Genomic DNA, 12109 nt, shown 5'->3' with positions numbered 1-12109 from the left:
CTTGTGTTTTTCCTATATTGCCCCTCCCCGAAGCAGGAATATTCACCCAGTTGGTTTTTCCCCTCCCCAACCCCCCCAAAAAAACTTGAAAATCCTGAAATCCTCGGGAATATTGTCATTTCTTGAACTGTCAGTTTGGGTGAATAACCACAGGGATCCATTTCATCATATTTTTTCTAAACAGCAAAGGGTGGGGAGGGGGTTGTTGGTTTTTTTAAATGAGCTACATTTTTCTGGCTTTCTTAAACTCAGAATTTCACCCCAAAACAGCCTGTCTTGGAGCTTGCAGGAAACAACCATAAAGCCCATCCTTCTCTGAACCAAACTGGCCAAAATTTGGCTCTTCCTCCACCCTCTCCCCCAACACCCTCAAAGCATCAAATCTGAGTCGCTCTCGAAAAAAAAAAACAACGCAACGAACGGAGAGAATTTCGCCCCAAAAAAAGCCTGTCTTGGAGCTTGCAGGAAACAACCATAAAGCCCATCCTTCTCTGAACCAAACTGGCCAAAATTTGGCTCTTCCTCCACCCTCTCCCCCAACACCCTCAAAGCATCAAATCTGAGTCGCTCTCGAAAAAAAAAAAACAACGCAACGAACGGAGAGAATTTCGCCCCAAAAAAAGCCTGTCTTGGAGCTTGCAGGAAACAACCACAAAGCCCATCCTAACTCTGACCCAAACTTTGGCCAAAAGTTTTCCTCTTCCTCCACCCGACCCCCTCAAAGCATCAAATCCGAGTCGCTCCCGAAAAAAACGCAACGTAACGAACGGCAAAAAGAACGGCAAAAAACGCGGGGAAAAAATGCACCAACACAGTCCCAAAGGCTCTCCGGGAGGACAGGGGGTGGCCCTGGGTCCTCCTCACTCGTCAGCATCGGGTTTGACGTCCAGCATGGCGTGCAGCTCCTCGGGGGTGTAGCCCAGCAGGCTCTGCAGGTCGCACACGAAGCGATACACGTAGCGCTTCCCCGCCGTCTTGTGGATGATGTTCTTGTCGTAGTAGTAACGCAGCCCCCGGCTCAGCTTCTCGTAGTTCATCTTGGGCTTGTTTTTCCTCTTGCCCCATCTCCTGGCCACCTGGCAGAGGGGGTGAAAGGGAGGAGAGGTCAGCATGGCTCGGTTGAGGAGTTCTCAGCTGGGTACGAGGGGAGGGAGAGGATTTTCCGTGTCGTCGTTTAAGTCGGTGCTGAGATGGACACGGGTGGGCCGTGAGCATCAGTGCTTGGAACAACCAACCCAGGGCACTGCAGAGGGTTCAGTCTGGAGAGGAGGAGACTGAGGGGAGACCTCAGTGCAGTTCCAACTGCCTGGGCAGGGGCAGAGGAGGGGCAGGGACTGAGCTCTGCTCTGGGGGGACCAGGGACAGCACCCAGGGAATGGCTGGAGCTGTGTCAGGGCAGGCTCAGGTTGGATCTCAGCAAAAGGTTCTTCCCCCAGAGGCTGGTTGGGCACTGCCAGAGCTCCAGGAGGGTTTGGATGATCCTTTGGGGCACAGGGGCTGGGGCACAGACTCTTGGGGCTGGACCTGTGCAGGGCTGAGAGTTGGACTGGATGGTCCTTGTGGGTCCCTCCTGACTCAGCATATTCTGGGATTCCATGAGGATACACAGAATCATTTAAGTTGGAAAAGCCCTCTAAGATCAAGTCCAATCATTCTCCCAGCACAGCCAATCCCACAACTAACTCATGTCCCAGGTGCCACATCCACGTGGCTTCTAAATCCCTCCAGGGATGGGGACTCCACCACTGCCCTGGGCAGCCATGCCAGGGCTGGACAACCCTTTCTGTGAAGAAATGTGAAGAAATTTTCCCAATATCCAACCTAAACCTGCCCTGGTGCAACTTGAGGCCATTTCCTCTTGTCCAGTCTCTTGTACTTGGGAGAAGAGACCAACCTCCATCTGGCTCCAACCTCAGCCAGGGAAGGCAACAAATATCCCATGTGTTCCCCAAAACCAGTGGACAGTCCCCCCCTCTCACCTGTCCATGGCCTATCTGAAGAGCTTTGCCACTGCTCCTCTCCCTGTGCTGTTTCAGCTCCTTCCCACCAACTCTGGGCACAAATCACTGCTCCCAAGGTGTCACTGCTGCCCCATTTTTAACCAGGTTTCAGTTGGTTTCCCCACATACCCAAGGCCAGAAGAACATGACTGCACAAATCCCAGCCCCAGAGAAAGGAGGAGTGGGTTATCCACACCAATATCTCTGAGGAATTTGGGTTGTGCACTTCATTCCAGGGAACTCTACCTCGTCTGGGTCGGAGAGTTTGAATTCCCAGCCATCGCCCGTCCAGCTGATGAAGGACTGACAGGACTTGTCAGTGAGCAGTTCCAGCAGGAATTGCCACAGTTGGATGGGTCCACTGCCTACAAAGACAAAGGAGACATTTAATGGGACATTAATACCAGGAAAAGCACAGCTCCTTCTATCCCGGATGGGGGAAAAAATCCCATGCAAATGGTGTTCACTGGAAGAAAAGAAAACCTCCTGCTGTCAAAACCAGCATCAGCAGCCACAGGGCAAGATGTGGGCTGAGCTGACAGCTGGGGAGTTCAATCCTGCAGGTAACAGAGCTTCCTATTTGCAGGAAGAGCTGAATATTCATGCCCTGGAATGCTTCACTTCGAGTTACATAAATAGGATTATTTTTCTGGCAGGGGAAGAGCGAGGAGTCATTGTCTTGGCACAGGAGCACCCAGTGCTCTCCATGCCAAAGAGCTGCTGGCCATGAGGTGAACTCCAGCACACTCCTGCTTCCCGACCTTCCCAAGATAAGGGGGGACCCAGGTATGACAATTATTTGGCCTCTTCCCAGGGCGTGTTGCTGCAGGAATGGGCGAGGCCGGCTCCGAGGGGGGACGGCACACACAGAGCTCCCCAGCTCAGCCCTGCTGGAGCTCCCCAGGGCAGAGCTCAGCAAATCCAGGGGAAACCTCCCCGGGGCTGCTGCTTCCCCTGATCCAGCTGGAGAGACAGGAGGGGATGGACAGCATCCCGTGCCATGGACATTCCACCTCTCCTGACAACACTGTGGGCTCCACGTTTCCAAAATCATCGCTAATTTTGACCAATAGGAATTTGCTTTGGGGTCCCAGTGCCCTCCAGTGCCCTCCAGTGCTCCCCAGCCTGGTCTTGGCTGGATTCAGGGAAAGGTTTCACAATACTTATCTCTTCCTTGGGCCTGTGGGTGGACTTCCCCATGGCAAATCTTAGGAAATCATAGGAAACCTCCCTGTGGCTGCTGGTTCCCCTAATCCAGCCGGATTATGATGGACAGCATCTCATGCCACGGACATTCCCCCTCTCCTGATAACATCACGTTTTCCATTTTTCCTCTGATTGCTAATTTTGGCCAAGAGAATTTGCCTCAGGGTCCCAGAGCCCCCCAGTGCTCCCCAGCCTGGTCTTGGTTGGATTCATGAAGAGGTTTCACAACATTTATCTCCTCCTTGGGCTCGTGTCCCAACCCAAGGTAGAGGAGAAGCCCTGGAGCCAAAATCTCTTTGATGAGCAACTTCCAAACGCGGCCACGCCCAAAATATTGCACTTAGCCCTGGGCAACGTGTTTTGGGAGAGATCCTGCCAGGTTTGAAACCCAGTCTAGGACATATCCCTAATAATAACAATAACAGAGCCAGACGATGGATGAAATGATTTATCCCAGAAGGAGTTGCACAGGCTGGATTAGGCCGGGATGAACCCAGTGCTGACAGCGACGAGCAGAAGCTTCAAGCGGGGAATAAACGAGCCAGGGGCTCAGAAAAAGGGAGGGAGCCCAGCCTGTTTCCAGGAATGACAATGGGAGCTGTCAGAGCTGTGGCTGTGGGATAACCCAAGGAGGGAAGAGTTTGGAATGACTCAAAAGCAGCCAAGCTGCTGGGAGGAGGAAATGAGGGAGCTGGCTCCAGGACAGGGGAATCGTGGGTCCCATCCAGCCCTTCCCACATTGCTTCCCTCCTGTCATCCCTGGGGAACTGCTCCTGGGTTTTGGAGGCACTGGGTTCCCTGCCAAGCCCTGGGGGTTATCAGAGTCACGGGCAGGACAAAGCAGGGAGCTCCCAGTGTCATTTCTGCCTGGAAGTGGGAAGAGACTCGGCGGGAAAGGCTCCAGCCAGTCGCTCCCGGCAGGAGCTGGCCAAGACAGTGACTCCAGTAGGGATGGAGTTGGGTTATCCCAGCCAAAATGAGGGAGGAAATTCAAATGATGCCTTTGCCTCTCATCCCAAAGGGAAGAGCCAAAAGCCTGGCCTGAAATGCCACCACATCTCAAAGCTCGGGCCTATTTACAGCAGAGAAATAAACCCAGCGAAAACATGGGGAAAAAGGTTTTTCTGGCCACCTGAGGTGTTCCATGGGGAACATCAGGTGAATTCCCAAGGGGATGGTTTGTCTTGGCCCATATGAATTGACATCAGTTCCCTGCACAGAGCCAGGGAGCCTCCAAGCCCCAAATCAGGGTAACAGAGACGTGCCCAAGGAGTCAAGGCTGAAGCGAGACCGGGTCCATCCCCTCAGATCTGTCTCTCTCCTGCCCAACCAAAGGACAAGGATTTTTTGTTGATTCCCTCCCCAAAATAAGCTGGATGGAAGCCCATCCCCCAGAGACCAGGTTCTGGGGTAAGGAAGTGCCCCCACAACTCCCCTGGGCCATCCTGGCTCTGCAGGAGCCTTTGGAGGCTCCAGTGGCACTGCCCCCGAGCCAAGTGGCCAGTGCAGTTCTTGCTTGGCTTCCAGCTGGCAGGGAGATCTTTCCCCGGGGGAAACCCAGGAATTCTTGCCCTCTCTCCAGCAAGCAAAGCAGGGCTCCTGCCACCCTCTGCTGGGTACTGTGGGATTTCCAAAGGAAGCAGTGTCATCCTTGGAACAGGGATTCCCAAGGTCTATTCTGAGCTGCCTGTGGGACACGTAAAACCCCAAATTCCTCTGTGTTGGACAAGCAATTATGTGAAGAATGTGTTTACTGCAGGGCTCCAGGCATGTCCCAGCTCCTGTAAACACACACCCTCCTTGCCCCAGGGGAGGGCAGAGGGGCCCTGCAGATGTGCCAGCCAGGGCACCTTGAGATGTCAGCCGGGCACAGGGTGGCAGGAGCCAAACCCTGGCACATGCCTGAGCCTGTGTGCCCAAAACCAGGAGGGCAGGAAGGTAAATGGAACAGGGAAAGAGTTCTGGAAGTCCAGACACCATCTGGTGCAGCTGCAGTTAGTGCTGGGAGGGAGATCTGCAGAAATGGGCTCCTTTCACTTACTCTGCAGACTAGCAAGGAGCTGGGAGATCCTTGGAAATCTCCTCTTTTCCCACAGGATTTCAAGCTAACCCTTGGCTGGTGCAGCAATGCCACTCCTGGATGTCACATCTCCAAAGCTGCCAGGCTTTATGTGCACCCCAGGAGCTGGGAGCAGCGCCCATTTTCCATCCCTTCTGCTTCACCCCTTCCTCTCACCCCCATCCAGGGCTGGAAATCCCCCTTGGGATGCCTGGTTGGGATCACTCCATGCCACAAGCAGACACAGACTGTTCCAGGCTGGCACAGCTCAGTGGGTGTAACCCACCCCAGGACCCATTGGTTATCTCCAAAACCACCCCCACTGGGGTGTTCCTGCAGCCTGGGTTTGGATGCAGCTCCAAGCATGGAGTAGAGGGACACAAAGCAACTTCTATGCCCCATGCACTTCCAGGAGATTCCCAGAGCAACCCCAGCCCTGGCTGGGGAACGGGGGCAGCCCCTGCTGCACAAAGGACAAGGGGGGATCAGAGGGTGGGGGGTGACCTCCAGCACCCCGGGGCTGCTCAGAATAGCACCCACCAGAGGGGCCACAATGGGGGCCCTGTCTGGCCCTGGTGGCACTGAACAGGGTCCTTGAGCAGGGAGTGTCACACCACAGGAATTCTCCGGCGTCAGGGGGAAAATATTCCTCTGGAGCCGGAGCACAGGCGGCTCCTCCAGCGGGAACAGCCGGAGCTCCGGCAGCACCAGCCCCTGAGGGCACCCAGGCCTAAGGGTGTGGGGCCACACCATTCCTTGCTCAGGTTTGGAGGTTCCCCCACCCCATTCCCAAGCACTGGGAAATTAAACTGGTGTGGTGCTGGTGGCACCACCCGGCTGGGGCGGATGGTGCCAAACCAGGGAGGGCACAGCCCCAAACAAGTCATCCCCACTCTCTTGAGACAGTTTCACACACCACCCCTCTCAACGGCCTCTGTTTTGTTTTCCTTCTTTCAAACAAGAAAAGAAGAGAAAAAAAAACCACCTGAAACCCCCCCTCAGCGCTGCACCTCTGCTGGGGCTCTGCGGTTTGTGGTTCCAACCCAACAAAACAAGTGCTCGTGGCAACGTCTCCAAAACAGCCTTCACCTCTCTCACGTGAGTGTCACCTCACTCACCCTGCCCCAGCCCCCCTCCATGGCACCCTGGTCCCCAATTCCCCCAAAGTGTTGGGGCACAGCAAAGCTGGTCCCCATCACTCGTCAGACCGGGCCCAGCCGCCTCCTCCGCAGCTCCTGCCAGGACTGGGGCAGGAGTCACACACTGGGAAGTGCTGGGAGGGCAGTGGTGGAGCTCAGGTGGAGGCATCTCCAAAAAACAGGTGCAAAAAGAAGCAGGGAAGGACCCAGAAAGCACCTTCCTTGGGGAGCAACTTGCTTTTGGCCGTGATTATAGTCAGGACAAGAGTCAGGTGGGCAACTCTGAGCAAGAGCTGCTTTCCTGAGGCACCTCCTCTGCTCTGAGGAAGATGATGTTGGGAGGACTGGTCACAGAACCTCCCAAGTTAGAAGAGATCAACTCCTGGCCCCACACAGGACAACCCCAACAATCCCACCACGTGCCTGAAAGCATCATCCAACCTTCCTCTGAGCTCCAGAGGCATCTGGCAAAGCTCAAGGGGGTTTCATGAGCTTCCCATCCCCCCTGAGGGTGGCCCTGCAGGCCCTGAGCCGCTGGGCAACCCCAACCAGAGCCAGAGCCAGAGCCACTGTCCCCCCCCAGCCCAGGGCTGCAGCAGCTTGGGGGAGTTCAGCCCCTCCACGCTTGGGCAGCGGCGCGTGGGGCCGGCTTTGTTTGCACGTCTGGCAGGTGGAGCAGCAGCCACTGAACCAGTCCCACCTTCAAGCTCCACACCCTGGGGAGGGGAGAAGGGCCCCAGAGGCAGAAAGCAGCAGGAGCTGCTGCTGGTCACCCCTGAGGTCACAGGGATGACCCAGAGGAGCAAGGTCACACCACCCCCTGCTCTGCACGGGGTCAGAGGGGCTGCTGTGCTGGGGAAGGGACTGGAGCACAGGGCCTGGGAGGAGAGGCTGAGGGAGCTGGGGGGATTCAGCCTGGAGAAGAGGCTCAGGGGAGACCTTCTCACTCTCTCCAGCTCCCTGACAGGAAGGGGAAGCCAGGTGGGGGTCAGGCTTTGCTCCCAGGAAGCAGCAGTAGGACAAGAGGGTTGGGTCTTCAGCTGTGCCAGGGGAGGTTTAGGTTGGATATTGGTAAGAAGTTCTTTATAGAGAGAGTGATCAGACACTGGAATGGGCTGCCCAGGGAGGGGGTGGAGTCCCCATCCCTGGAGGTGTTTAAGAAGACACTGGATGTGGCATCAGTGCCATGGGCTGGGTAAGGTGGTGTTGGGTCACAGGTTGGACTTGATGATCTCAGAGGTCTTTTCCAGCCTCATTGATTCTGTGATTCTGGCTGCTGGGGTGGCTTCCTGCACCTCCAGATCCCCCTGCCCCAAGGGCAGGTGCCTACACAGGCAGAGCAGGAAGGATGCTGATGTTTCTAGGAATGCTGCTGCCCAGGCTCTGGATGCCAAGGACAGAGGGATCAGTGGGGCATGGTGGGAGAGGGGCTGCTGATGGAATTCTGGATGCTGATCACCACAGCACGTGGGGGAACTGGCTCGTGGGAGCTTCAGAGCAGCAGCACAGCAACAAGGGGAGGGGAAGCAGCACACAAAGTGTCCTGACAGAGACCCGCTTTCTTTGGCACCAACTCGACTTTCTTGCAAAACAGCAGCTGTGCTTTCACTGCAGGGTCACTGATAACATCACCCAGAAACACAGGCTGCTCAGAGCCTTTGCACCACACACAACTCCGGGCACAGGGGTTTGGCAGCAAATGTGGGCCCCATGGACACGGCCCTGTGAATGCTGAGGGCGAGGACCAGGCTGGGATCTGGCCTGGGCAGGAAGGTTTGGTGGAGAGAAGCCTCTGGGTGCTCAGGGGAGATAACATCTCTCAGAAGGGGCTGCTCCCTCCACTGCCTCCTAAGGGCAGGATGATAACAGGATAATAACAGTCTGACAGACACACTCAAGGGGCATTAACTCTTTTGGTGCTGAGAGTGGCTTTAAAGGCATCAGCAGCTTCCCCACCAGGCAAGGCCAGCACCACCTTCAGCCTCACAGATGTGGGATCAAGGTCTGGCTGACTCCACCTTTCCCATCCCTCTTTCCTGCCTTTCTCCCTGCACTCGAGGGAGGGGCCCTGCAGAGCCTGCTCAGTGAGGTGCAGCAGCAGCTCAGCCCAGCTGAGCTCTGGGGCTGTGGCAGCTCAGACATGAGGGCTGTGGAAAGCCCCGGCCGCGCTCGGGTCCTGCACACACAGAGCAAACAAACCCCACAGCTCGGCTCCAACCCACACAGCTGCTCCACAGAACCCAAACCAGCTCAGAGCTCCGTGGCCATCACAAAGCTGAGCCTCCCCTGGGCCAGCAGGAGAGAGGCAGCAGAGCAGCAGCAAATGCAGGGCTGGAAGGTCAGAGCCCAGGGGGTCAGTCCCACCCCACTGCCTCAGGCACAGGCTGCTCACCCTGACACACACCAGCTGGGTTTGTCCATGTGGCAGCAGGTCCCACACAGCTGCTGGTGGCCACGGGAGTCACCAGGAGCAGCACAGTGCAGGATCCAACCATGGCACAGCCCCAGAGCTGAGCCTGGCTTAGCCCAGCTGGGCTCAGGGACAGAGGGGTCTCTGCCATGTCCCAGCATGAGCTGAGCACCAGCACCCACCCACCCCAACACCACCCACCCACCCCAACACTGCTCTGCTGCTCAGCGAGGCAGCTTAGACTGAGCTCAGCTCAGCTGAGCCAAGGTGAGGTTTAGCAGCCAACAGACCCCCTGACCCCTGGCTTGCCTGAATGTACCAGGTGCCCTCTGTCTGCTGGCAACCCCCCCAAATCTGCCTTGATGGAGAACGACAGAATCTCCTGAGCTAGGAGGCACCCACAAGGATCATCCAAGTTCAACTCCTGGCCCTGCAGACACCCCAACAATCCCATCCTGTCCCTCAGAGCATTGTCCAAACCCTCCTGGAGCTCTGGCAGCCTTGGGGCTGTGCCCACAGCCCTGGGGAGCCTGGGCAGTGCCCAACCAGCCTCTGGAGGAAGAACCTTTGCCTGAGATTCAACCTGACCCTGCCCTGACACAGCTCCAGCTGCTCCTGTGAGTGAGACTCAAGCTGGCCAAGCTTTGGCTCCAGACCCAGGTGTCCAGGGCTGGCCCTCCCTGCAGCCATGGAAACGGAACTTCACCAACTCCAGAGCAATCACATTTCTCCTTCAAAGGAAAGATAAGAAAATTGCATCAACCTCTATCTGAGCAACCATGGCAACTTGTCAAACTAGGTCAAGATGTGGGGGCAGATAAGGCAGCTTTGAGAAGCTCTCGGAGCTGGTGAAGAACACATCAAACCCCAAGAACACATCAGACCCCAGGAACACATCAAACCCCAAGAACACACCAAACCCCGACGGAGCTTCCGCCAAAATGCACCTTCTCAGCCCAGGCTGCGCCTCCCGGGGCAGATACCATCAGAGATGTGCTGTGACAGGGCACTGGGCCACCTCCCTAGGCCACCACCACGAAAACAGGGCCCTGGCAACAAAACCTGACAAATATTGTTGAGTTCTCAACCCCCAGAAAGCCCTGGAGATGTGATGGCCCAGCCCCACAGGGTGCCTTTGGGTGCTGGGTGTGGGCTCAAGGAATCCACTGAGGGGGAAATGGAACATGAGGGTCTTGTTTGGGGGCCCTGGGCTGTCAATCCCCTGCTCTGCTCGTTTGGAGGCTCCACCTCCTCCCCAGAGCCACAGCCAGAGCCCAGACACCGAGTTCCTCCGCTGGAGCTGCGAGACAGCACTTCCTCCCCCAGTAAAGTAAAAGGAGTGCAGAGCAAAGCAAAGAAAGCAGCAAAAGCTCTGCCTGAGTCCCCCACTCCTTGCTTAGCCAGCCCAAGACAGCCTCCAGCAGTTCTGGGCAGCCTGAGTGGCATTTTTTGGCAGAAATGCATCAGCACAGAGTTTGAGAGTGCCCACTTCTCCTCCAGTTTGTGACACAACACATCCTCACTCGCTCTTGCTGCTCTCACAGCTACCCAGCTCTGCTCTGCACCCACCCTTGGCACAGAAAGCTGAAGGTGCTGACGGGCCAGAGAGCTTGGAAAGGGTCAGAGGACACCTCTGGAGTCACCTGCCTGCAGAGATCACCTGCCCAGAGCCCATTCCCGATGGCAAAGGGGATGTGGTTGTACAAGGACTGAATATTGTTCAGCAGCCTTTGGAGAGAGCAAGCAGAGCCCCAGCCCAAGGATTTCTGAGTGATCCTGGATTTTCCTCTCCACATTTAAAGTCTCTCAAGTGAATCAGTGCAAATATAAATACAAAATCAGGCCTCCCACTTATTGATCCCACAGAAGTGCCTGGGCCAAGGGATGTTCTTCTCAGCTCAAAGGGGGTTTTCAAATGAGGTGAGGGAAAATGTTACACTGCACAGAGGGTTTGGAATTGTGCTCTGGCATTGCAGGAACCCAAGTCCCCCCTTCCTGGCGGCACCAGGCCAAGGACAGCCTTTGGGGTGCTGCTATTCCTTGGAAAAGCACAGGGTCCAGCTCTGACTTCAGCTCCTGCCTCTCTGCGGGGGTGGTTCTTTTCCACTCTTTTCCATGAGCTACAGCAAATGTAGAGGGAAACATCCAGCTTGGAAAACAAGAGCTCCTAGTTCTGCCAGCACCTCTGTGCCTCAGTTTCCCCAGATGTTAAAATTCATCCAGTGCTCCTTCCCAGGCACTGGATACCCAAAGCACTTCCAAAGGCATTGCTGGGAGAAAATGGGAATAAAAATTGCAAGTCGTGGTCCCTGGTCTCTTTTTTCAGGAACAGCAATTTCCATGGCACAGCAGAGGATAAGAACCTGGGCATGGTCCCTCCTACCTCTTCCCACCACACCCCCCGAGCCAAAATCCTTTCAGGAACAGCGGAGCACACTCATATTTTGTATAGACTTTGTATATATTTTGTATAGACTTGGTCTCATTGAGCAGGCAGGGCTGAGCTCTCTTTCTAACTAAAGCTATAGCAACAAACCACTTCCTTTTCTGCACTCCTAAAATTATCTCCCCACCTCTCCTTCCTCCTACCCCTCTCCCCACCCTCACAAAAAGCTCGAGATCAGCCCCAAGATGAGCCGAGCGTGGGAGGAGATTTCAGGGACAGTCACACCTCAGGATCTGCTCTGAACCTGCTGATCCTTATCTGCACAAACTCTTTCCACCGGCTGCTCCCAGCTGGGGCAGGAGAGATCAGCGTGTGCAGAGCAAGGGGAGCTGGCAGGAGCTGCCCTGAGTTCCACTCGGAGCACAGGGAAAAGCCATGGAAAGGATGAGCTCAGTTTTAGCTGGAAGCCCCATCCCATCTCCGTGGAGATGCCAGGTTGCTGCAGGGCTGTCACACCACAGGAGTTTCCATGGCCTATCAGCTCCTCATCTCTCCCAGATGAGAATGGAAAATGTTTGGGACTGCTTTGGCACCATCCCAGCCCTGCCTCACACCAAGGTACGGAGCAAAAGCAAGGGATTCCCTGTGCCAGAAGGGGAGAGGATCATTCCCATCCCACCCAGCAGTGCTGGGGATGCAGCTGCTCCTGCCTGAGGGGGGAACCAGGAGTGGCCAACACGGTGTCAGAGGGGGAATGTGGGCTCTCTGCCACCCCGTGCTCCCAGGGATCCAAGCAGACACCAGCTCCTTCCAGCCCCAGCCAGGTGGGAATGGAACAGCAGGCCTTCCCTCAGCCAGGTCCCACGTCCTGCAGGAGCTGTGGGATGCCCACCCTCAGAGGAGCTGCAG

At 55.9% G+C, this 12109-nt stretch overlaps 2 protein-coding genes across 2 annotated transcripts in view; both read right to left on the bottom strand.

Annotated features, from left to right (window-relative positions):
* Window positions 1–451: 451 nt before the first annotated feature.
* Window positions 452–6461, bottom strand: LOC115307683 (protein C-ets-2). Its single transcript, XM_029962044.1, has 4 exons — window positions 6384–6461; window positions 5880–5979; window positions 2247–2365; window positions 452–1076 (listed from the first exon to the last, which is right to left on the bottom strand). Exons 1-4 carry the CDS (start codon window positions 6459–6461, stop codon window positions 861–863), a joined length of 513 nt encoding a protein of 170 aa, XP_029817904.1. The 3' UTR covers window positions 452–860.
* A 645-nt stretch (window positions 6462–7106) lies between these two features.
* The window catches only part of LOC103762715 (transforming protein p54/c-ets-1), a 42602-nt gene continuing 37599 nt past the window's right edge, over window positions 7107–12109 (bottom strand). The window contains exon 5 of the mRNA XM_029962043.1: window positions 7107–7120. Within this exon, the coding sequence (XP_029817903.1) occupies window positions 7107–7120 (14 nt within the window). The remainder of the gene's footprint in view (window positions 7121–12109) is intronic.

This window comes from Manacus vitellinus, unplaced genomic scaffold (genome assembly GCF_001715985.3).
Source record: "Manacus vitellinus isolate BGI_N305 unplaced genomic scaffold, ASM171598v3 scaffold_41_pilon, whole genome shotgun sequence".
NCBI lineage: Eukaryota > Metazoa > Chordata > Aves > Passeriformes > Pipridae > Manacus > Manacus vitellinus.
The sequence above is the reverse complement of the archived record's forward strand: the minus strand, read 5'-3'. Positions and strand labels throughout refer to the sequence as shown.

Coding starts and splice junctions, on each gene's coding strand:
- LOC115307683 (XM_029962044.1), bottom strand. CDS start 6,461: ATGGGGACCAGCTTTGCTGTGCCCCAACACTTTGGGGGAATTGGGGAC. Junction 5,980..6,383: donor TGGAGGGGGGCTGGGGCAGG/GTGAGTGAGGTG, acceptor GGGTGCCCTCAG/GGGCTGGTGCTGCCGGAGCT. Junction 2,366..5,879: donor GACGCCGGAGAATTCCTGTG/GTGTGACACTCC, acceptor TTGTCTTTGTAG/GCAGTGGACCCATCCAACTG.